Below are 22,564 nucleotides of genomic sequence, written 5' to 3'. Positions count from 1 at the left end.
TGGTTTGGTATGCTTAACACATTAAACCCCTTGGGAATTTTAACTACACAGATGATCAGGCAAAGCAGGGATTGTGCACCTTCCATATCCTCCTGTTCCACCCTCCTTCTTGCTTCAGTCCTCCTACTGTATTCCAGGCGGTGCTGAAGGAGCACCAAGATGTCCCCTGTGCATTCTCATCATCATCTGCAGCAGCAGCAAGCAAACAACTTAGCACAGGCCACAACTTGACTGTTTTTTTAAAAAATGTTCTGCATTATCCACAGTTGGGAAAGTGAGAGCAAGCCCGGGACACATGAACACTACCCAAACCCCTGAGGTTTCTGCTATAAATGTGCTTTCTATACACTAAATTCTTGGGGTGGGGGGGGAAGCTAGCAGAGGACTACAAAGTTGCAGTCCAGCATGGACACTTGTCGGCATGGACATGTAGTCCATTGCTATTCAGCAGACTACAGCTCTTCTGCCTTCAGTTCATCACCTCCAGAAACCAAAGCTGTCTTTTTGGACAGGAATCTCCAGCCTACCTGAACACACATAAAATATGGTGCTCTGTAAGCATCAGCTACAATGCATATTTATTGCCATTTACCTCGGGACTCATGGAACTCCAGTGTCACTCGAGCATCAAAACCAAGGCTGAAATAATTATTAAAGACATCAAGAGGAAGCTGAAACAGAGAAAATGAAGCCTAGCATTGATAAGAATGAGGTGACTTTTCAAATAATCAGTAGATACCTGGATGTAGCTAAGCAAGAAAAGTAGAATTCACAGACTGAATTTGGATGACACACTAAGTCACCAGGGGATAGCTTAGCATGAAACACAAACCAGACTGCTTTCCTTGAAGTGGCTTACAACTGCAGTAACACAGTAAGATGCAATCCAGTCAAAATTTAGTCCTTCAGCCAGAGTAGCGAAAAAGAATTGCTCAAGAGGAAGGCAAGAAAAGCATCTTGTTTCCCTTTTTGCCACTTGGGAGAAAGTAGAAGAGATGGGAAGTATCTTCTGCCTTTCCATCATCCAGTAGGGCCAGTGGTCAATGCCACCTTTGCCAGAAGGAGTGGGGACATGGGTCACACCCAGTGCTGGCCTTCTAAAAATCAATCATTTTTGCCATCCACTGTTTCAGAGTACTTTTTCACAGTTATCTGATTTGATTGTTTACACACAGTAAATATCCATTATGAATAGGAAGGGTGCATTATTTTCCTAACATGAACATTTGTGGTTATGCTTAGAGTGTGTGTTCCTATAATTGAAATGAGAAAGATACATATGGAGCATTCTTCCTTGGGAGTGGCAGTTGAGCTAAAAGTACAGCGCATCAGCATTGTGTTTAGTGCCAAAAGCACTGTGAGGTTACCTTGTCTGTGGCTGTCTCATCCTTCTCTTCAGGGTTTGCATCAACATTTGGTTCCACCTGTAGATTCCAACGGTCAAGCTGCACAATCTCCCCCTCTTCTACATGTGATAGGATTTTTGACAAGGGCTCGTCTGTGTAGCCCTGTGGGTTGAGAAGTTCTTTATGAAAAACTGAGACTGTGAATTCATGTTATTTCAATTCAACCTCAGATTAGATTTACAGGATTGACTTGACACTCAGACAAGTAATGAATCAGCAAAGTCTTACCCCACCCCAGTTCAGTGTTCTTGCCAGGTCATTTCCTGTCCCCAGAGGAAGGATGGCCACAGGAGGTGGAGGATTCAGGCGTAACTGGTCCAAAATGGAAAGTATCCACCCCACCTATTCAGTCAAGAAAGACATCAGAGATTCAGATAATTCTGCTAGGAGAATGCATTGCCCACTCTTTGACTTCTGCTTTTGACCATAGTTCCTACATTTACCAGCAAAGACCAACTCCAAAATGTGGCAAAATGGAAGGAATGAAATACTAGTGGAAGTCCACAAGGTAGCAGTAGAAACAGTTCATAACTTAGCTCATAAGGATATGTTAAAGAATGGACACAGCAAGATAATGGTACTTAAAGAAGTCAGCCAGATGATTAATCTTAGCTAACCAGCCTTTCTATTGATCTACAAGCATAGACGGTGTTCACTGATACTGTTATCTTTAGCATGCTATTCAACTTAGCAGCCTAGTTGAAGGTGGAACACACTACAACTTGGGACATGTCATCCTAAATTATCACAGCTGCATTATAAATTTCAGAGGATCTCACATTTTCCACCATATGAAAGACCAGTGGGCATAGATCCCAGTTTTGCTGCTGGTATATACTAAAGGGATGAACAATCACTTACAGTACCATCTCCTCCACAGGCCAGAATCCGTAGATTGTGCACTTTACGATACATCTCCAACCTACACAAAACCAAGAAGGAGGCAGTTAAGAGAGAAGAATGGAATAAGCAGTGTGAATCGGAACCCTATGGACAAAATCTCATCAAATTTGACCCTCATTTCCACAGAATCTTTTGGAAATGTAGATTTACATTGTAAAACAAAAAAGTTGGATAAAAATCAATCACAGCACAGTTATTTTTAGAGCTTTTCCTCAACCTGTCACAACAATCAATGTCTTCATTTTGTTGGAATGAAGTCACTTTGTTGCCAAAGGTATGAAAAGAAGGAAGTACTGGAAAGGAAGGATTGTGTTTTCCTTTGGATATTACCTCTTGAGCCTCAACTCAAAACCATGAGGCTCTCCTTCCAAGAAGCAGAAAGCAGAATGGCTAGAAGATGCAATTAAAGTCATTAACATTAGCAGTAAGCTTAGTGTTGAAAGCCAGTGCAGTAGCTAAAATGTTGTGCTGGATCTAGGAAATTCAGATTCAACCACAAAAACTTGCTTCATGACCTGGCAGAAATCATTCTCTCTTAGTTTAATCCACCTCATGTGGTTGTTTATTTCATCAAGCCCACTCTTTTCTTTAGACTCAACTATTATTAATATTAAGTCCACTTCTATACTGCCCATAGCTGAAGTTCTTCAGGCTGTTCACAAGAAAAAAACAATAAAATACAATACAAGAAACAGCACTCAAAAATAATTGAAATATTAAATACAATAAAAGACCTGGTCTGAAGAAAGACAAAAGGCACCTGGCTAAACCTATCAGACTCCTAGATGACCAAGGAGATCTTTAAAGACCTCCACAAACAGGGCTGTCTTAACCTGGTGCTGAAAAGAAGGCAAATTTGGCACCAGGCAGACCGCAGCAGGGAGAATGTTCTGAAGATGTGGGGCATTACAGAAAAGGAACCCCCCTAGTTGCCATCCTCCAAGCTTCCTGAGGGTTAGGGAGGCACACAGGCAGCCAATGCAGGCCACAACTGTCTTATAATAACAGGCCTGGTCCCAGTTATTAATCTGGCTGTCTCATTCTGTACCAGCTGCAGCCTCTGAACCGTCTTCAAGAGCAGCCTCATGTAGTGTGGACTGCAGTAGACCAATCTAGAGATTACTGGAGCATAGATTACTGAAGGGTCAAGCCATCCCTGTCCAGGTAGTGGCACAGCTGGGCCACCAGGCAGAGGTGGCAAAAAGCAGTCCAAGCCATCAATGCCACCTAAGTTTCAAGTGACAAAAATGGACCAGAAGTTTCATAATATGTTAGGTATTACGAGTATCACAGATTGAAAGGTTCTGCTTTAGACAGCTAGGTAGATTGAGACTCCAGCATGTACTATGCATGAAGAAGGTCTCAGGTTCAAACTCCAGCTTCTTCAAATAGGGTTAGGAAAGCATCCTGACAGAAACTTGAAAGCTGCTGCCAGTCAGTGTCAACAGTGCTAGGCTAGATGGGCCAAGGATCTGACTTGGTATAAGGCAGTTGCCTATGTTCCTAGTAGCTTATATAGTACTCTCAGTGGTGACACATTCAGGTTCAGATTTGCTTAGCTTCAGGTGCTCCCAAGACCGTTCATTGTTGTGCAGCAACGAAGTACCACTCCGTCCTTGAAAGAAAGGGATGATGCCAATATAATACAAAATACATAGGGGTTTCCCCAGTAATTTCAGAACCTGTGCCAGCTGGAAATGAGGCATTGCTATTAGGATTGCACTAAGACTCCTCTGAAGTGCTACTCACGCCTCTTTGGGGCCTCCTTGGCTGAGATCAAAAACTTGCCGAGGGTTGAGGTACCACAGAAACGACTGGAATATCTTTGTTCCCTAAAAGTACGGAGGAAGAAAAAGAGCTAGGAAAATAGGAAACAAGTTGCAGAAGGACGGAAGCTGAAAGATTAATTGATTGGCATATAATTTGCAACCAAAAGACTGGAATGATAGAAAAATAAACCTACCTGATTCCCACCACTCTTGGGGTTCACAAATACCAACAGTGGCTTCATGAGTGGTGCTGGGATGGGCTTGATGACAAAAGGTTTCCATCTCCCTTCCTGAAAGAGATGCCCAAAACAATGCACATCAAATGAAGAAATAGGAGTACTTGTCCATGGGGCTTAAATTTTTCTGTACCACCCCAGATGCTGTGACCAGTAAGTCCCACATTATGTTACTGAAGCACACTGTACAAAATAGGACAAATATTCATGAATTAACATTTCCTGCCACTTTTGCCAGCCTGCTCTCTTGCTTGCATGGAATCTTTGCCTTCACTTGCATGCAATTCCTGGTTGCCTATAGCTACAGGCTGCAACATTCATATTTGAATATGTCTTTAGAGTTTGTAAAGCAAACAAGGCTGATTAGAACAATTGCATTTTGATTTAAACATGTTTCTCTTTCGCTATTTCCAGCACATTAAAAACATTCATAACTGAACCACTTGGAACCTATAGTCTAGTCCTATTTCTATCTCTTCTGCAGAAAATTCTTCATTTTGCTCCATACACCATTCTAGTTGTAGACCTCTTTCAACCTAGCCCTAACCTCTTACCTCAGGCCCCTTTTTGCTGGATTTCCGCTTGAATGATGTCCTCTTTTTCTTCTTACTTGACTTTAGTGGATTCTAGAAGAGAGGAGAGAAAGAGATAATAAGCCAAACAAATAAGGAATTGTTTTGAATGATTTGGGAAGTAGAGAAACCTGAAGAAGTAACCTACTTGGGGGTGCCGGACCCGCAGAATCCAAGTGGGAGGGATGACAACCGCAGCATGTGCTCCTAGTGAGCAGGGCTCCTCAATGTGCTGCAGCATGAAGCATGAAACTTTACTGTGATACTGAAAGGGAAGTACAAAAATAGATCCACTTAGTGACTATAGCATAGACAAGGACAATCAGAAGTTTCTGTATGCTCACTGCAACCACTGATTTGGTCTTCACACACAGCTGAATAAGTGCGAATCAGCTGAAATGGATTATACCACTCCAGAACACAAGTGCAGGTAAGGAGGTTTTTGAATGCCTGCCTGAATATAGAAACAAAACAAAACTTATGCCAAGTAGAAAACTGGCACATTTGGATGCATGATGGGCTAGATAGGCAAAGCGATTCTCCCTATTATGCTAGCATTTTAAAAAGTAGTTTCATCTATCTGCAGTCTTTGTGAATTAAGAATATCCCACTGTTCCAGCCCTACCAACATACAAAAGTCACTCTTGGGGAAGACAGAAGAAGGAAAAGGAAAAAGAAGGAAAACAGTAACCAGCCAAATTGCTAGACTTTGGTACCTGACTTGCAAGTTCAACCTTCTATTGCTCATCCCCCCCCCCCACAGAGAGAGAGAGAGAGAGAGAGAGAGAGAGAGAGAGAGAGAGAGAGAGACCCTATGAACCTGATGAAATCACTATCTTCCAACTTCAGTTATTCATTTCTAAAATGGGGAAAATAAGACCACTGGCTTCTCTCACTGGCCTTATGATGAGGATAAATGAAAAATTATTAGAAAACACTCCTGTACAAGAAAAATCATGATGCAGGTACTAGAAATGAAGTGGCAAGTGTTTCAATAAGTAACCCTTCAGTACTTATGAAAGAGAGGTAGAAATGCTCATGTGTCAAAAGGAATGGCAATATAGCAAACAGGTACATGCTGCACTCACTGCTTGCTTACACCAGGAACAGCTGATGGCTACTATCTCCTTGCTGTGAAAGGCAAATTTTTGCTGGAAACCCTGCAGAGAGAGAGAGAAAGAAAATTTGGGTGTCACTTCTAGTTTCTTTCTGCAACACAATTGAGAACCTATAATTAAGGTGAGTTAACTATAGCAACACCTTAGGAACCAGTAAAGTCACTAAAATATGAGCTTTTTCTAGACCAGAAGTTCCCAAACTGTGTTCTGCAGAAACCTAGGGTTCTGCAAAAGCCTCGTAGGGGTTCCGCAAAAAATTGCAAAAATCAAATTTAAAATGGATTTTTAAATGAAAACATATGAGACAAACTATTTGATTGTCAATTGGTATCCAAGCAGCAAACAAGGAAATACATCACATCACTTGGTTTCTAGGGCTCTGTTTAGTAGTGTTGGGAATACCCAAAAGAATTCACTTGGGATATTATCATATAATCGCTTTATTAATTTATTATATTTAAAAATGTTTTTCAGTATTTCAAAACCTAATACATTATGCAAAGCATTCAGGCAATATGAGCAGATAAAAGAAGGAAGAATGTTGTGGGTTCACAATGCTTAATAAAAATCAGGAACAGAGTTAGGGTTCCGTGGGGAAAAAAATGTTTTCAGAAAAGTTCCATGACAGAAAAAGTTTGGGAACCGATGTTCGAGACAAATGCATTTCATCAGACAGGTTACTCTTGTTGCAAGAACACTCTTATGCTAATCTTTACAGAACCACAGTGCTTTTGGTTATTTTTCTTACAACAAACTATTATGGCTACATTTCTGAAAAGAGTCAAATTGTGGATGCTAAATAATAAAAAAATAGCATAACTATGAATCTCAATTACATTAGGGATTATTAGATAGCTCTAATAATACTTCTTATTTGGCTGCAACTTGAGAAAAAAAGCAGTTCTTTCTAAGAACAATGAAGTCAATATAGTCCTCATTCAATGGGGTTGCTATACAAGCAGTAATAGTTTAGGAAACCCAGAAAAAACTATAAATATCTTGAACTTGTAAGCAATTTACAGGCTCTAAATACAATTTCACTGTATTTCCAATCTACTCATGTACTTTGGGACACCACACTTTTTCTCACCTTTCCACACTGACGGCATTTCCCTTCTTGGCGTCTTCTGTGTACCCAATGATGCCGAACAATAGTAGGCTACAGAGAAAAGCATAAAAAAGTTTTAGAAGAAAAATATTATAATACATATATATGCCCCCCTGAACATATATCATATTTGCAATCCCCCAAATTACTTAACTTTCCAAAGCAGAGTTATGTTTTATCTTCCACTTCCTGCTTTACAAACTTTGACTCAGAAAGGTAGCTTCAAACATTTTACATTAACTTTCTGTTTCTCTGTTCTGTGGCATTTTACGGTTATAGATTTTTTTACAGTTTCATTCAAATGAAGTATTGATGTTTTGTTGCTAGATAATACTTTAATTCTTACTTGTAACCCATTTCAAGGGCCTTTATATAGAGGCCATATAGTGGGAAGGAAATGAAATCAATCATCAATCACTCACTATAGAAGTTTTGAGCACAGGTCAAAATAATTTTCCTTATTTCTGAAAAAAAAAAAGTGGAGACTACAACTGAGGCAAATCAGGAACACAGAGTCAGGTGTTTGTATTTACTTCTTTTCCTGTATCCCTCTCTTAACACGCCATGCCGACACGGATTATTCAACAACTCAAGTGTAATAGTGATCCTATTTTTGCAACTATATTAAGAGGCAGGAAGCTGAGACTCAGACAGTACTTCTGATCCCATGAATTTAAGCAAAACCGGAGGACCAGGCTCATACCCTCATTCCAGCGCTTTTGCACTTGTAAAGTGTTTTAAGGGTTAGAATGGTGTTCACTGATTACTGTGCATTTTCTCCAGCCCCTGCTTTTCAGTAACATATGACAAGACAAGCACTTGAGAGGCATTACAAACCATTCCCAGTGTGAGGGGTGGTGGCAGTCGTATGTCTGTATGTCTTGTCAACTATTTATTTACTTGAAGGGAGATTCCCTTAAATCTATATTCAGTTTAAAGGCTCAGGCAAAAGCAGCCCAGGATCATGTTTTCTTAATGAAGCCCTATGTACTTGTGTTCAAATAGTCCACCAAAGATCATCATTGCCTGGTGGTTTGGCTCCTCCCTCTATCTTTCAGTACCATGGAGAGTTCATTCTTTAGGAACTGCACAGGATCGCATCACTCTGGTCAAAATGAAATCCTACTTCTCACCAAGAAATGAGACATAAAGAATTCATTGTGGTTTCTGAAAGCTTAAAATTCATGATGTATATAAGCAAGCAAAGCCAGTACCCATAGTTAATGTAAGCATATAAATAAGACAGGATACAACTCTTGAGAATCAAATATTCCAGACATGTTACTTCTGGACAGACACAATGGTTATCCAATGTTTATTAAAGTTTAACCAACCATACATTCTTGAACACATATTCATTGTCCTTCCAGACTTGCATGTTATCTCACTGTTTTCTTAGAATATGAAATTCTATTTTTCATTATAACCAGGAAAGAACACTTAATCAATGCATATTGACTAGCATGGGGACATCTTGCTGTTGCTACTTCAACATGCAGATTCTCAAAGAAATGTTCCAGTGTGTCTTTCATAGCCCAGGCATGTTACCACCTCAAGCTTATACAGGAATACAGTTTGAGACTTGGCTACTTTGCCAAACATTTCAAACCCAATGCTGATACATGCAGACAAATCTGTTATGCCACAGTGCCATGAACAGCCTACACAGCTCTTACCTCTCTGATATTCCTTGATCCAGATTCTCTGAAGGAAGGCTTGCATCGGAAATTTATCTGTGCATTTAATAGGAAGAAGGGTAGAGTTTTTTTTAAAAATGCAAAACAGTTCTGCCCTGTGGGTAACACTTACAGAGTATTTTCTCTTTCACATATGAACATAAGAAGCTTCTTTATACTAAGTCAGAAACTTGATTCATCGCACTCACTACTAGCTCCTCAAAGCAGCTGCAGCTCTTCAAACTCTCAACACAGAGGTATTTCCCAACTCTCCTACGTAACAGCATTTAACCGGAGATTATAAGTATTAAACCCAGGACCTTCTGATTGCAAAGCTATGTATTCTGGCTTCTCTAAATGCAAATTATGTTTGCATCAAATCAACATATAACAGTAAAAGAAAGAGAGGACCAGGTTCTTGGGAAGTTTCTCTTTTAAGAGTATAACTGTTATGTGAGAGTGGTCCATGCAGGAAAGTTCTTTATCTTTCAGAAGGTTGATAGCATTTCTCCAACTAAACCAAGGCAGCTTAAATGGCCTTTACTCACTTTCTCTAGTTGTTCTATGCAGGGTGTATGGACTACAATCTTGCAAGCTGCACATTTACGCTTGGACAGAGGTTTTTGCTGCAAACAAAACAAAAAGCATTCATCATCAGCTACTATCTGAGAAGCTAGCAAGTTTCACTTCTTAATACATTTGCAGAAAGAATATATTTAGAATAAGTGACGCTGAAGATTAGGGGTGCTGTTCTTCATCTATGTTCTCTTTCCTTCTGCATGCAACAAAGGCAAGAAAAGCCATGAAAATGTGTACATGGAGGACTATCTTTCTCCCATCTCTTGATCATAATAAAGCAAATGGAATCTGGGAACTGGCATATTTGGAATAAAAATTATCATAATCTCCTGTACAAAGCATTAATCAAAGGTTTGTCATGCAACACATATTTAATTCTATTGCACTTCAATATACTTGTGGTAGGCTCTATTTTTAAACCTGTATCAATTAAAAACAAAGCAAAACACAAGCATGTCATATACTAAAGAAATGTAGATGAATTTTCCAGGCAGTTCCAGAAGCAAACAAAGGTCCTGTGACTGCATCTCCACCTGCTTTTTTTGTTTTAACAAATTCCTAAAATGGTTTTTGAGTGTGACTCATGCTTTTGAGGCTGAAACGCCACACTCTTTTTGTTTTTAAATCCTTACTTCTGCTGCCAGTAAATCGAAATAAAATGAATCAAACTTGGGAAAATTACAGAAATTGTTACTTCTTATATTGGAAGAGGGGAAAAGCTGAGTAATACCTAGAGAGAGATATACAGAGTACATGGGAATGCTACAAAATTACAAACTTAGAATCAATGAATTCTTTCCATGTGAATGTATATCAAGCTATTTTACACCAAATAAGGCTAAGGGTCATCTATTCCATAATTCTTAACAAAAATATAAAAAAATATATAAATGTGCAACACCTTCAACACCCCCCCCCGCACTGCTTCAAAAAAGGTAAGCAGAAATTCTTGTGTCATAGATCTTCCAAACTCCACAATTTTTGCTGAGGCTTGCATCAATAAACAGTAATAATGCCTATGAGTAACTGTGCCAGTAAGCAGCAGTCCAAAGGGGCATGTTTGCCTTACATTGGTTTCATCTCTCCAATCAAATCTATTTGCTGCTATGACCTCGGATTTAATTAACTCTGGAATGAGTGCTTTAAGATTATGTCCTTCTTCTCCACTAGGTGGTGGTGCAATCTCACTCATGGATTATTTTTACTAAGCAGTAGCAATCTCTTACCATTACTTACCAGTAGTTTTGCTACACAGTTTTGTTCCCCTACATAACAGAAGTCACCAGACACATTTGTTTCAAACCAGATATGCTCCCCGTAAACTGCAGTCTCCTGAAAAAAAGGTAATACATTGGTATTTTGCTGTACCCTTCAGAGAGTCGCATGCAGTTTAGGACAGGGATGCAGAACCTCTTTCAAACCAAGGGCAAAAATCCATTTTGGAGAAGCTTTAGGTGGTTGTATTCCAGTGACTGAAAGGATATGGAAGGCAAAAAGGAACAAGGCTAAAATTGCTGACGTATTTTAATTTACAACTTTTACTGCCAGTAACCAAGCCTTAGAAGTAGTATTTCAACTTTTTGGAAAGCAGGCGGGACAACTACACAAACTACCAAATGATCAGTGAATGGTGGGAAGGGGGTGTGGCCATCCAGGAAACCCCTGAGGGCTCGATCTGGCTCCCAGGTTTGAGTTTCTGCAAACTTGGTGTAGAGGCTACCTGTGATTCCACCCACATCAGCTCCAAGAGAAGGACATGACAACCATTGCAAAAGTTGCTGGGCAGAGACACACGGTCTTAGCCATGCCTCAGGTTTTTCTTCATAATGACATTCCACTTCCATATTATAAGGGGAACACACTTTTGTTACATAATGTATACATGTGACATCAATTTGTCACCTTTGTTACGAGTTTCATTTTTCACATACTCACAAGTAGATGACATTGATGAGCAGATGGTGTGAGGAAACTCACTATGGGCTTACTTAAGGCATGCAGGGTTACATTTTGTGTGGCAGCTATTCTGAATATTCAGCCCCCACAATCCTCAATGACCCTACAATGATTAGGCCCGTTCACACAATCATGGTAGGTTATGGTGTATGCTGGGAGCTGTTGTGAATATTCAAGCTAAGATGAGTGGTCACCAAGGCTTATTATGCCACCCGACCATGGTACGGGGCAGGCTGCTGCAATGGTTATTTTATTTATTTATTTATTTAGAAAATTTCTATGCTGCCCCATTTGCCGAAGCCTCGGGGCGGCTCACAAACTTAATTAACTTCAATTAAAATAATATAAATTAACAGTATAAAGTAAGTCACCCTGGCCAAAGAATAAAATAAAGAAATACTATTAACAGTTAAAATGACATTTGAATAAAAAGGACTTCGCCTGGCGCCGAAAAACAAATAACGACGGTGCCAGGCGGACCTCTCTGGGGAGCGCATTCCATAGATTGGGCGCCACCACAGAGAAAGCCCTCCTCCGAGTACTCACCCTCCTAATTTCCTTCACGGAGGGTTCCCAGAGAAGGGCCTCTCCCGTAGATCTCAGGGGGCGGGCGGGCATATATGGACGTAAACGCTCCTTCAGGTAACCAGGACCCAAGCCGTTTAGGGCTTTATAGGTCATCATCAATGGTTAACTATCCACCCAAGCCTAAAAACAACCCAGGGGTTCTGGATAGATTGTTAATTACTGTAACAAGTAATCCTTGCTGGATTTATTAAAATGTTTAAATAAATAAATAAATAAATAAATAAATAAATAAATAGGACATTACAGTAAGCCTGTTGCAACTTGAATAGTCAACAATGACTGCTGGCATGTACCACAATCCACTGTGGTTTGAATAAGCCAAGGTGGGATGTTGTGCTTATGCATCCTGGCCACCATCATCGATTTGAGAGTTCTTTATTCATCAAACAATTGCCATCCAGTATAGGGGTTGGCTCACACCTCCTGGAAAAGAGCCTTAACAGATTCTGTTTCAGATGAAAAGGAGAGGCCAGCATCCAAAGCTGAAATGCCAAGGACAAGGCACCCAGAGATAAGACAGGCAGACATTGAAAATCAGACACTTTCAAATTCTGTGGAGATATTTAGTGAACACACTATGGAGGAAGGGGATAGACCTAATGTAATTAATATGAGAATATGGTGCCAAGTTTAAAAGACAGACCAGTCAAAACATGTGCTGAACAACTGGCCCATGAGCAAGAGGTGTGGTTTGCTCTTTTTAGTTTGGAAGGGAAGAGAGGCATTCTGTTTGGAATCAAGTCGGAATCAATAGGCTGCATTTCCCCAATGGCCAGTATTTTAACAACACTTGTTTCTTTTATTATTGATTTCTTCAAAAATCTCCTTCTGTTCTATAAAGCCAGACTAGCTGGTTTGCTTGAACATAATAAAGACTTTCAGATGGAAAGCCTTCACAGAATCACAGAACAGCAGAGCCGGAAGGAGCCAAGAAGGCCTTAGGGGTCCAACCAGTTTATACCATCCCACTCAGATGACTGTTCATTTTTTTTGAATGTATCTACTGTGGGAGAGCCCACAATCTCTCTAGGCAAATGGTTCCACTGTCAGTTGGGAAACTTTTCCTGATATTTATTTTGGTCTGCTTGGGCACCAGAGACCAGATGGCATAACAACTGGTCTGCTGCTGGAACCTGAACTTGTTCATGTAGGCGAAAAGAAATGGTTTCCAAACTCATGTTTTTTCCTTCATATGAACAGCTTCTCACATTGTCCATTGAGTACTATACTATGGAGTACAACCAGGACTGCAGAATGTTGGGGAAGGTGCGCTTATGTTATTATTTATTTCTGAGCTACCTTTTAAAGCAAAAGTGCCCACTAGGTACTATAGCAATCTTTCCCATCCTGTCCTACACTACAGCTGCATTATTACTACAACTCCCAGATTCCAATGAATCTGGAAGGTCCCACATTGGGAACAGTGCTCTATGCAGTGGTCCTTAATGTGGGCCATATGATCCTCCAAGGGGGCTATGCCATATTTCTAGAAGGACACTGTAAGGGCCACCCAAATTTAATTGCTAAGCATATGATCAATTAGTCATATTCCTCACATCTCATTCTTTGTGCTAATTTCAGCAGCATTAATATTGAAAATTACTACAGTTTACAAGAAAGAGCTTAATAAAAAAGGTAGTCTGTAATAAATGAAATGTTATAGTTTATATTGCACTTTATTGTTTTCACCACTTATCTTGTTGAATATGGCTTAAGTAGGACGATTTACCTACTATCAAAAGCTTGTAACCACCTTCATATTGCAAAAAGGTTAGCTTTGTCACTAACAATGCTGCAGCCAGATATGAAAAACTTGCAAATTTGCATTAGCCACAAGGATCACACTGAATAAAGTGCCAATACTAATACTAAACTGCCAATAATAATACTTTTTGTTAGGAGGTCTTATGTTGCTACTATACATTTGATGCCTTTAAGAATTTTCTTTATTACTTAGAAATAAAGTACTGGTTATTAGAATCTTTTTTGTTTGCAGGCCTTGTCTTGCTGTTAGACATATTATGTCCGTAAGAATTTTGTTTGCTATTAAACAATTACATCTGCATAGAATTGTTTTTATTAGATATTACAAATACTTTGTCTTTATATGATATAGTTTAGATTAATAAGCAATGCACATGGTAAAGAACCTTTTTCCAGCTAACAGCAACTATGAGGAGGGTCAAAGACATGAGACTCGAAAGGGGTCGATGAACAAGTAAAGGTCAAGGAGCCCTACTATATAGCATCATTCCAAAGAAATTAGCCTCCTGCAGTTCTCCCATGGAATTCAAGGTCATGTTGATAGACTTGGACACTATTTCCCATACAGATGCTCAGCAGAACCAAGCCAACTTAGCTTCAGCAAGGCTGCTGTGTCAAGTGACTTGACATGACCGTGCTATGATCAAAGATAGCCCTGCACCTAATCCAAATGGCCAGCTGTGGGTGAACAAATACAGCTGGGCCAAGGGTGCTGTGACCATCAGTCTTTTCTTTCCTTGACCCCGAAAAAGGGAACTTACGCTCCAGTCAACAGTGCTGCGAATTTCCCTCTCCAAGTCACTTCTCAGGGATAATGTAGGGGTTGGCTGAGTTACCATGTGCTGCAGACCAGACTTAGCAATAGCTTTCCTGAAAGACAGGGGAAAGAATCATTGTAAAAATGCTTTGCTTAAATAAATGCAGTTGAACAATATTCAGACCTCCTTTGGAAAGCTCCTTTGAAAAAATATAAAACAAACAAACAAACAAACAAACAAACAGGCACCGAAGGGAGGGAAAACCAAGATATATTCCATGAGTTAACTACAATCCCATCATATAGTGTGGAGTAAGTCAAAAATCACAGAACAACCAATACTCACCCATCTCAAAGGTAGCCAAGCCTAACTTTCTGTCCATCCTAGTGGCAGAGAATCAGCATATACTTTATGACCACTTTGTCATGCCATACAATACATCAATACATGGCAAGCCACATGTATGGCATCAGCTCACCATGTGGATAAAGCAACGTGTACCATGTCACTGCTAATGCTGGCCATGAAGAAAGGCCAAAACTAAAGTGGTTTCTTGGATAGGGATCAAAATACAGAATAGTTCCTGAAGGATGGGAAGAACAAAACAAAAACAAAAACTTCCACTCAAGGGATACTGTTTTCTCAAATGGTTGATGAAGAACAAAACCAGAAGAGTGCAATTGCACAGGCTTGTGTGACTTGTGAAAAGATGAAAGAGAACTCAAGTTTTCATGTTGCTTCTCAAGCAAAACTTTATCAAGCTGATCGGGTGGGAAACAGGATGGCATTTCAGAATCGAAGAATGTGCATGCGCTCAAGAAGGCGTATACTTTTTATGCTGACCAACCCACCAAGTTTTAATCATCAATCCTTTCCCTGCCTTTTTATTCTCCTCACAAATCAGGAGAGAGGTAGAAATTTACTATTTTCAATGTAACACATTTTTATCCTACCCTTCCTCCAAGTAGTTCAGGACAGTATTGTTTTTTAACTCTCAATAACTCTCAAAGACACTTGAGGCTGAATATATACACCTGGGCTGGTTTGTTCTAATGAACTTTGCAGCAAAACAGAGATTTGAACCAGTCCAAGACAATTCCAGGTTGGCTATGAGGAAAGTAAAAGGAATACAGAAACAAGCTCTTTAATAGAGGGATGCAGTAAAGCATCACGTGTGTGTTCCCCTTATTCTAAGGAATGGGAACCTTAGCCCTACAGGCTACATATGAAATGATGTAGTTCCTCAGGTGGTCACAGTCCATTTCCAGTTCCTTATTCGCCAACTGATTGCACTTTCTTGGCTTTTGCATAGTTTTTGCTCCAGCATAGGTTAAGAAGTCACTTCTAAGGTTTGAATCCAGGCGGTAAGGGCTTTAAGTTAAATATGCTAGCATTTTTATATGTGTTTTTGCTCCCACCTACTGCTAGAATGCAGCCCCCTAGAGCTTTTTGAATTCAGCTATTGGAATAAAAGAGCTTTGACACCCCTGCCTTATTCACTTCTCTTGCTTAGCAGCCTGCTAATGCTACTATCAAAGGGAAATAGGAAACAGCTCATAAAGAAAGAGAAGTGAGGTTCACAGCAGTCAGTAAAACAATGTAGTGCATTTGTTGAAATGTCAGGATTGGGAACTCCAAATTCAAATTCCTGCTTGGCTATGATTCTAATTGGGAGGCCATGGGCAACTCATTCAACTGGGTTCAGACAATACAATAACCCCCCAAAATAACTTACCCTACCTACACAACTGTGTGGGCTGTTGTAAAACTGTGGGCTGCTGTTGAAATATGGGTCATTGTGGTGTCTGAACCTAGCTGTGCTAACAAACCATGGCCTTTTAACCACAAGCAACGCATTAAGAAAATTCATGGATATTTGCCAGGTTGTGAACCAAGCGTTGTTTACTATGGCTTTTATCTCAGGTGGGTTTAGTCAATATAAGAACCTGTAAGAACTGTTGTTGAACAACAACAGTTCAACAACCCACACTCAAACAATACTGAGTTCCTGAGTATAGATTCTATGATCCTATGTTGTCTGAACCTGGTCACTCTCAGTATTAGCAAATGGCCTCACTCAGAACATCTTAGAGGAAGAGCTAGATAGGAACATAATAACAACAAAACCATCTGCCCTGACCTCAAAAAGACACCCTCTTGCCATGCCAGGGCTGGGCTTCCCCCCTCCCCTCTCATCATCACTTCAATAAGAATGAGCTTAATACCACTCAGAAAGCCATACATACAGCAACAGGGCACTGCAGCCTTCAGAGGAGTCGCTGCCACAGTCACTGTGGGCAGGAACCATTCCTGGGGATTTATGTGCAGTCAGTGACAGCCAGCTGGTCCCAACAAGCACCTTCCACCTCCTGGCAGTCCGCTGCATCCTGCCTGGTTGGAGCAAAGCACCTGGCCTGAAGGTTTCACTGGAGCGCCGCCGCTGGCTGAAGTATCTGTAGTGGCCTTGAAGCCCATAGGTTGCCTTGCTGTGTACAAACTCTGCAGGTAGGAGGTGGGAGGACCTGCGGCGCAGGTAGTAAGGGTCCCGCAAGAGAGGCCTCGGCTCAGCAGGGGAACGAGTACATGCTGAAAGCTCAGCTTGCAGCTCCTGTCTCTCCTGCTCAGTTGCCAGGCCAGCTCCTTCAGAGTCCGAGGAGGCTACTTCCTCATTCTGGTCACTCTCCACTAGCCCTTCCTTAGAGGAGTCTGAGCTGGAGCTTTCAGTACAAGTTGCCTCTTCCTCATGCACTTGGATGAGACTGGCAAGAAGCAGAGATGGCCCTATGAGGTGAGTATCTATGGTGTGCACTTGGCCCCCACGCTTCTTCTGAACAGAAAATCTAGGACTCAGGTGAGGGGTGGTGGTGCTGGATCGCCTCCGGGAAGACCACTTGCACCTACGTCGAGAGCCCAAGCAGGAAAGCCCTTGCAGCTGGGCACTGGATCTGCGACGGCGCTGGACCAGTAAGGCAGAGGGCTGGCCCACCACAGAGCGCCGTCTTGCTTTGCTGGCTGGCAGAGCCACTATGCTGGTGCGTCGGGACCCCGACGACACAGTCTTCTTCTTGAAGTGCCTTTGTAAAAAGGATTCCATAGCGAGTTGGCACTGTTAACAAAGAAACCAGGTGTTTCAAATGAGCAGCTTGCCAGATCCTGTGCACTGAGCACTGCTACTGCTCTTCTCCCATCGATTCTCTAGGCCCTGTGTCAGCTTCTAAACACAAAGCCTGCTGGAGCTCTAGAACCCTTCCTCTGTGAAGCCAAAGCATCCTAAGCATCCAATTCACCACAACATGCTAAGTGGGGGACAGGGAAGAGCTCCACTTATTTTACAATGACTTTTTGTGGATAGCTATGAGAAAAAAGCTAACATTCTTGCCACTGTACTAAGGGCCTTATAGGAATCACACAATACTTGATGTGGAAGGTGCAAGAACTGCTGCATAATGCCTGAACTGCAAACATGTATGGATCTTGGCAATGGTTTGATCTGTTCCTTGCCAAACTCTGAAATACATGGGTTGAGATCTCTGTGTCAATAGTTTGATGGCCTGTATTAACTAGGTTTGGATAAAGATCAGGGATTTATTTATGTATTTGCATCTGGGATACCCCATAGCAAATAAAACAGGAAAGAAAAGTATATAAAACATGGTAACAGAGGCAGTAGTTAACCTTAATGAGAATCCAAGGGAAAACTTGCTTAAACTCTTTTTTGCTTTCTTTTTTCTTCTTCTTTTAATAGGTTGGTTCTAAGTGACACATAGGATGGGGCTCAATCCACATTTTGCCTCTTCACTGTACATGAAAGATAATGACTGGACAAATAAAATGTTTCCTGTTCAAAGAAATGTACAGCTCAGTTTAGAATCTGATCTAACAATTAGCAGCCCTTAGCAGATAAGGAGTGAGAGGATGAAGTATAACGTAACAGGTTTGAGAAGCAACTCAGAGTTCCACGGATATGAGGTAAAGCAACTACAAGAATTCTAAATATTTGGATGCACTCAAATCCTATGGTAAGGTTCAACAGTTCCAATGTGTGCCTGTTGTTCCTACATTTTGAGCAAAACAAAAGTGTACAGAAATGGACCTAGTTTCCCGATTTCATGTGCATCCCTGAATTTCTACAAAAAGGTTAAGAATAGCCATGAATCCCACATAACCTACAATAAGACTTCCATTTTCAGAAGTCTATGTACAAAGAGAAGACAATTCATATTGTAACTGTCTTGCACTAACCCAAGCAATCACTTTCCATGGTTAAAAAATCAGTGATCCCATAGCTTTGCATTTAACTCCTACATATAGGAATGAAGATGGTCTAGTCACCCAAAACTGGGCAGCACAGTTTGTATATTAAATTATTTCATTCTTTTCTATAATTTCTATACTACTAATAATTAAAGCTCTCTAGGCAGTTCATATAAATTAAAATCCAAAATACCATGTAATAAAACTTAATATAAAATCTTTTCACACACACAAATTAAAATAATTTAGGACATGTAAAATCAATTAACAGTACAATATCAGGAACCAATAAAATAACTGACACTAAAAGACCTATTATGTCATCATATGACAACTCATTTCAAAGCTAATCATGTGTCTAATTTGTTATTGACTATCACACTGTAAGCACATGCTGTAATTCAAGGTGCAGGCAGAGATTTGATGAGGAATCAATTTTTCAGTGAAGCCCACTCTAGTCTCCCTTTTTATCCACATTCTGTTGTACAGTGGTGTCTCAAGACAACTGCCACAGGCTCTCTCAGTAGTATTCATGCACATCTTTTCATTTTGATCCAGAATTGAAGATCATCTGTCTAAAAAGCACGCTAAAAAGCAAGTAAAGGAGCTTGGTAACTGCAGGAATACAAAACAGTATTCATAGCACTCTGCTGCTGCAGAAATCATAGCCACATAGTCAATATGTGTCAATATTATTTCACTGAAACGGTATTTCGTCAATGGCACTTTCATCAATAAGTGTCAATATTATTTCACCGTACAAAATCTTCTGTAATTCTGAGGAGATGCCTCTGCCTTTTTGTTACTTATATAACCACACTTCTCTACTGCCAATTGCCCCCTTTTTGTTCCTAAACCCCCCCCCGATAAATCCTGCACAATACTGCTTGAATTTACTCTTTCAAAAAGAAATCTTCATTATCCAAGTTAAGTGACAGCTACTCCTTCTTCCAGTTTCACACTGAGCAAACAAATGGAAATGATGTAAAGATCTTACCTTGCTATTTACTTATGGCAGGAAATAATGGTCCTTCATTATTCTTTCATTATTTGTAAAGTGACTACAATGTACTGAAAGCACACTTCCATGTGCAATGGATTTCTTTCTCCCTACAGCTAAGAAGACAGCTTCTGTCTCTACTTTTGCTCAGTTAAAAGTATGAGAAGGAACTTTTTGCTCTTCTCCTAGGTATTGAACATCTGGAGATACCTCAACATCTCACACATCCTTAAATGTAGAGTTTAGCCTCGGTTAGAACCAAATGTTCCCACAGTAAGCAGAATGAAGATTCAGCCCACATGCACATTCTTAAAAGCAAATTCTATTTATTTCAAAAGATTTCCAGTGTTATTATTCCCAAGTAATTGCAAACAAGAATGCTGCCTTTGAACCAAGTCAATCATACTTGTGAAGAATGAGAGTCCACTTGCTACTGCAGCCTTAACATTTAGAAAGTGGGTCCTAATCCTTTGGAAAATTCTCTAACTTAGCTCCCTCCAGATGTGTGGGAGTATAGCTCCCATCATCCCCAGCCAAAATGGAATATGGTGACAGAGTCATCAACTTTAAGAATGGGTAAAGATCAGCTTTCAACATTCTAATCCAAAGCATCAGCTCCTTAGCAAGCCAAGCTGGCACATATGACTTGCCAACCATTGCTATGGATTTCTGCAGACAAACACATAGTGTTATCATCCTTTTCTGGTTTTCTCTTTAACCACAGCTGAGATGAGAATATTAGAACAGGTGAAATTTCCCCTCAACACTTCTATGTGCTGCTAGAAATGTTTCATCTGTGTGTCAGGTTGCTTTTAAAGTCTCAGGGGCAGGCTGAAAGAGAAAAAATAATAGTTATAATCATTCCCTCCCACCCCAGTCAATTGATTTTCATTGCTAGTCCACAACCAAAGCTTACGCTGAAGTAGGTGAAAAACAATTAAGTACACAGGGATCATTTATTTCCTTTTAGAGTCTGTGTAGTGTTATCTTAAGTATGTTCATTTGGACATTAAGACCCATTGTATTTGCTCCTGTATTTGCTCATTGATCCTGTGTAAGCAATAATTGGTAACTGTGCACAAAAACAGTGTCTTTCTGTGAATAAAAGTTTTCCTGACTTTCAATCTATTTGTGAGGGTGCAGAAAATGATGTTCTCCTAGACTCTTGCATCTCCTTAAAGAAGAGTAGCAAATTTATTGTAACATAAGCTTTTGTGGGCTGGAATCCATTTCATCCTCTCTGTAATAAAAGAGACAGGGAAGGTTATGTCACAATACATGGGTTAGTCTTTAAAGAGATCCATGACTTGGTGTTATAGTGCAATTTACTGACATAGGCTACCCCTGCTGCCAAAAATTGATTTTTGAAACTGGACTTCTTATTTGTTTTTGCTTTAACAATCAGTATTATTTATTTAGATTCCAAACAAATAGGTCTGGTTGTTAAAACAAAAACATCCCCCAAAATCCTAGCTTTCAAACATTAATTTTAGCTCTTTAAATAGGCTATGTTATGCCCATTTACCACTCCTTCTCAGAGCAAGTATCCTACCTGGAATACGTGAAGTAATAAAGAAAATCATTCCTCTGAGTATATGCATAATACATTACTATTACCATTAAATTCGACCAATTCTTCCAACCAATGAGATTAGAGAGTATGCTTCCAAAAGGCTTACGACTTGGCAAGACTCTCCATTCTAACCACTAAATTACACAACTTAATGTAAAACTTTTTAATAAAGTCATCCCAGCTCACGCAACAATAGAAACTGATAATACACACAAAGATCCTTCACAAGCAAAATAAATAATGAAGAAATCCATAGGAAAAATCGGGGAATTTTAAGAAGGCAATCACAGCATAAATAGGACAGTTATGCAGTTCCTCAGGCAGCTGACAGGACAGGGCACAAGAGCAAAACAGCAGCAGCAGCTGAACCATTCTTGCCACTGGTACACACAAGTATGCTGACAAAGCATACACCCGTACACTAATACACGGCTGTAACAGACTCATTTGTAGTACAGTGTGTATATGGTGTGAAGACTTTGTGCTGATACCTTTGATTTGTACTCTGCCTTTCTGCCCAAAAAGTAGCACTGAAGGTGGGTGTTGTGATAGCAAACATATGCATACTGTGGTACCGCTTGGAGGTTGACCCTTTCATATGCAGGCAGCTGGCACATTTTATATGAAGTTATCCATAGGCACACGTTGGTATCCTTCCCACTGTGCAGGGAAGCCAACCAATCCCCAGAAGAGCATCCTCCCTTAAGTAAGCACTGACTACCCTCTGATTCAAGATTCCACAGTGTAGCCAGTTTCCAGAAAGGAGACAACATGCTCCACAAAAAGCAAAGACAACCTATCTCTTCTAAATAGCAAAGAAAGGGAGATGGGACAGAGGAACAAATGGTAGGAGAAAGAGGTTCAGTGGTCAGGAAATGAATTTGAGTGCCAATGCACAGGAAACAAACACCAAAAAAAAAAAAAACCCAATAACCAAGGCAATAATAGCATATATGAGAAGCTAAAACCCTTTTCAGTGACCAAAATGAACACTTTGGGAGAATGTATTTGTTTTCGATGCCATTTTTTATAGAAGTTAGGAGAAGGGATAAGATTTACTAATGGAGGCTCTATTCGTTCAGAAAAAGGAAAAAGGGGAATAAAAAAACTTGCCTTTTCTGCACATAGCAATATTTGCAATACTCTAGTGGGGCAGTCTGGTTAGTTTGTTGTAGCAAAAACAGCAGAGTCATATAGCACTGTAAATGTATTTATTATTTATGAAGCAAGCTTTTATGGACTAGAGCCCACGTGAAGTGTTATTCTTAGTTGACAGCTATAAAGAAAAATATTGTAAACAGTGG

At 40.1% G+C, this 22,564-nt stretch overlaps 1 protein-coding gene across 10 annotated transcripts in view; it reads right to left on the bottom strand.

Annotated features, from left to right (window-relative positions):
* The window catches only part of DGKZ (diacylglycerol kinase zeta), a 127,424-nt gene that overhangs the window by 36,185 nt on the left and 68,675 nt on the right, over positions 1 to 22,564 (bottom strand). For 6 of the 10 annotated variants that reach the window (XR_006415413.1, XM_044437106.1, XM_044437109.1 and 3 more), the window contains 15 exons: positions 16,680 to 17,539; positions 14,437 to 14,545; positions 10,604 to 10,699; positions 9,337 to 9,414; positions 8,789 to 8,845; positions 7,095 to 7,163; positions 5,975 to 6,046; positions 5,035 to 5,151; positions 4,869 to 4,940; positions 4,273 to 4,368; positions 4,059 to 4,141; positions 2,268 to 2,328; positions 1,635 to 1,748; positions 1,368 to 1,508; positions 593 to 671 (listed from right to left, as the gene is read on the bottom strand). Coding sequence is in view for 9 of the 10 variants with exons in the window: in XM_044437106.1 (XP_044293041.1) it covers positions 593 to 671; positions 1,368 to 1,508; positions 1,635 to 1,748; positions 2,268 to 2,328; positions 4,059 to 4,141; positions 4,273 to 4,368; positions 4,869 to 4,940; positions 5,035 to 5,151; positions 5,975 to 6,046; positions 7,095 to 7,163; positions 8,789 to 8,845; positions 9,337 to 9,414; positions 10,604 to 10,699; positions 14,437 to 14,545; positions 16,680 to 17,527 (2,092 nt within the window). In the remaining variant the exon portion in view is untranslated. Of the gene's footprint in view, positions 1 to 592; positions 672 to 1,367; positions 1,509 to 1,634; positions 1,749 to 2,267; positions 2,329 to 4,058; positions 4,142 to 4,272; positions 4,369 to 4,868; positions 4,941 to 5,034; positions 5,152 to 5,974; positions 6,047 to 7,094; positions 7,164 to 8,788; positions 8,846 to 9,336; positions 9,415 to 10,603; positions 10,700 to 14,436; positions 14,546 to 16,679; positions 17,540 to 19,684; positions 20,519 to 22,564 lie in introns of those variants that run through there. The other 4 variants (XM_044437113.1, XM_044437111.1, XM_044437112.1 and 1 more) reach the window with 2 other exon arrangements.

Source organism: Varanus komodoensis, unplaced genomic scaffold (genome assembly GCF_004798865.1).
Source record: "Varanus komodoensis strain SLA01 unplaced genomic scaffold, ASM479886v1 scaffold3, whole genome shotgun sequence".
NCBI lineage: Eukaryota > Metazoa > Chordata > Lepidosauria > Squamata > Varanidae > Varanus > Varanus komodoensis.
Note: the sequence above shows the minus strand (reverse complement) of the source record. Positions and strands in the feature narration are given on the sequence as shown.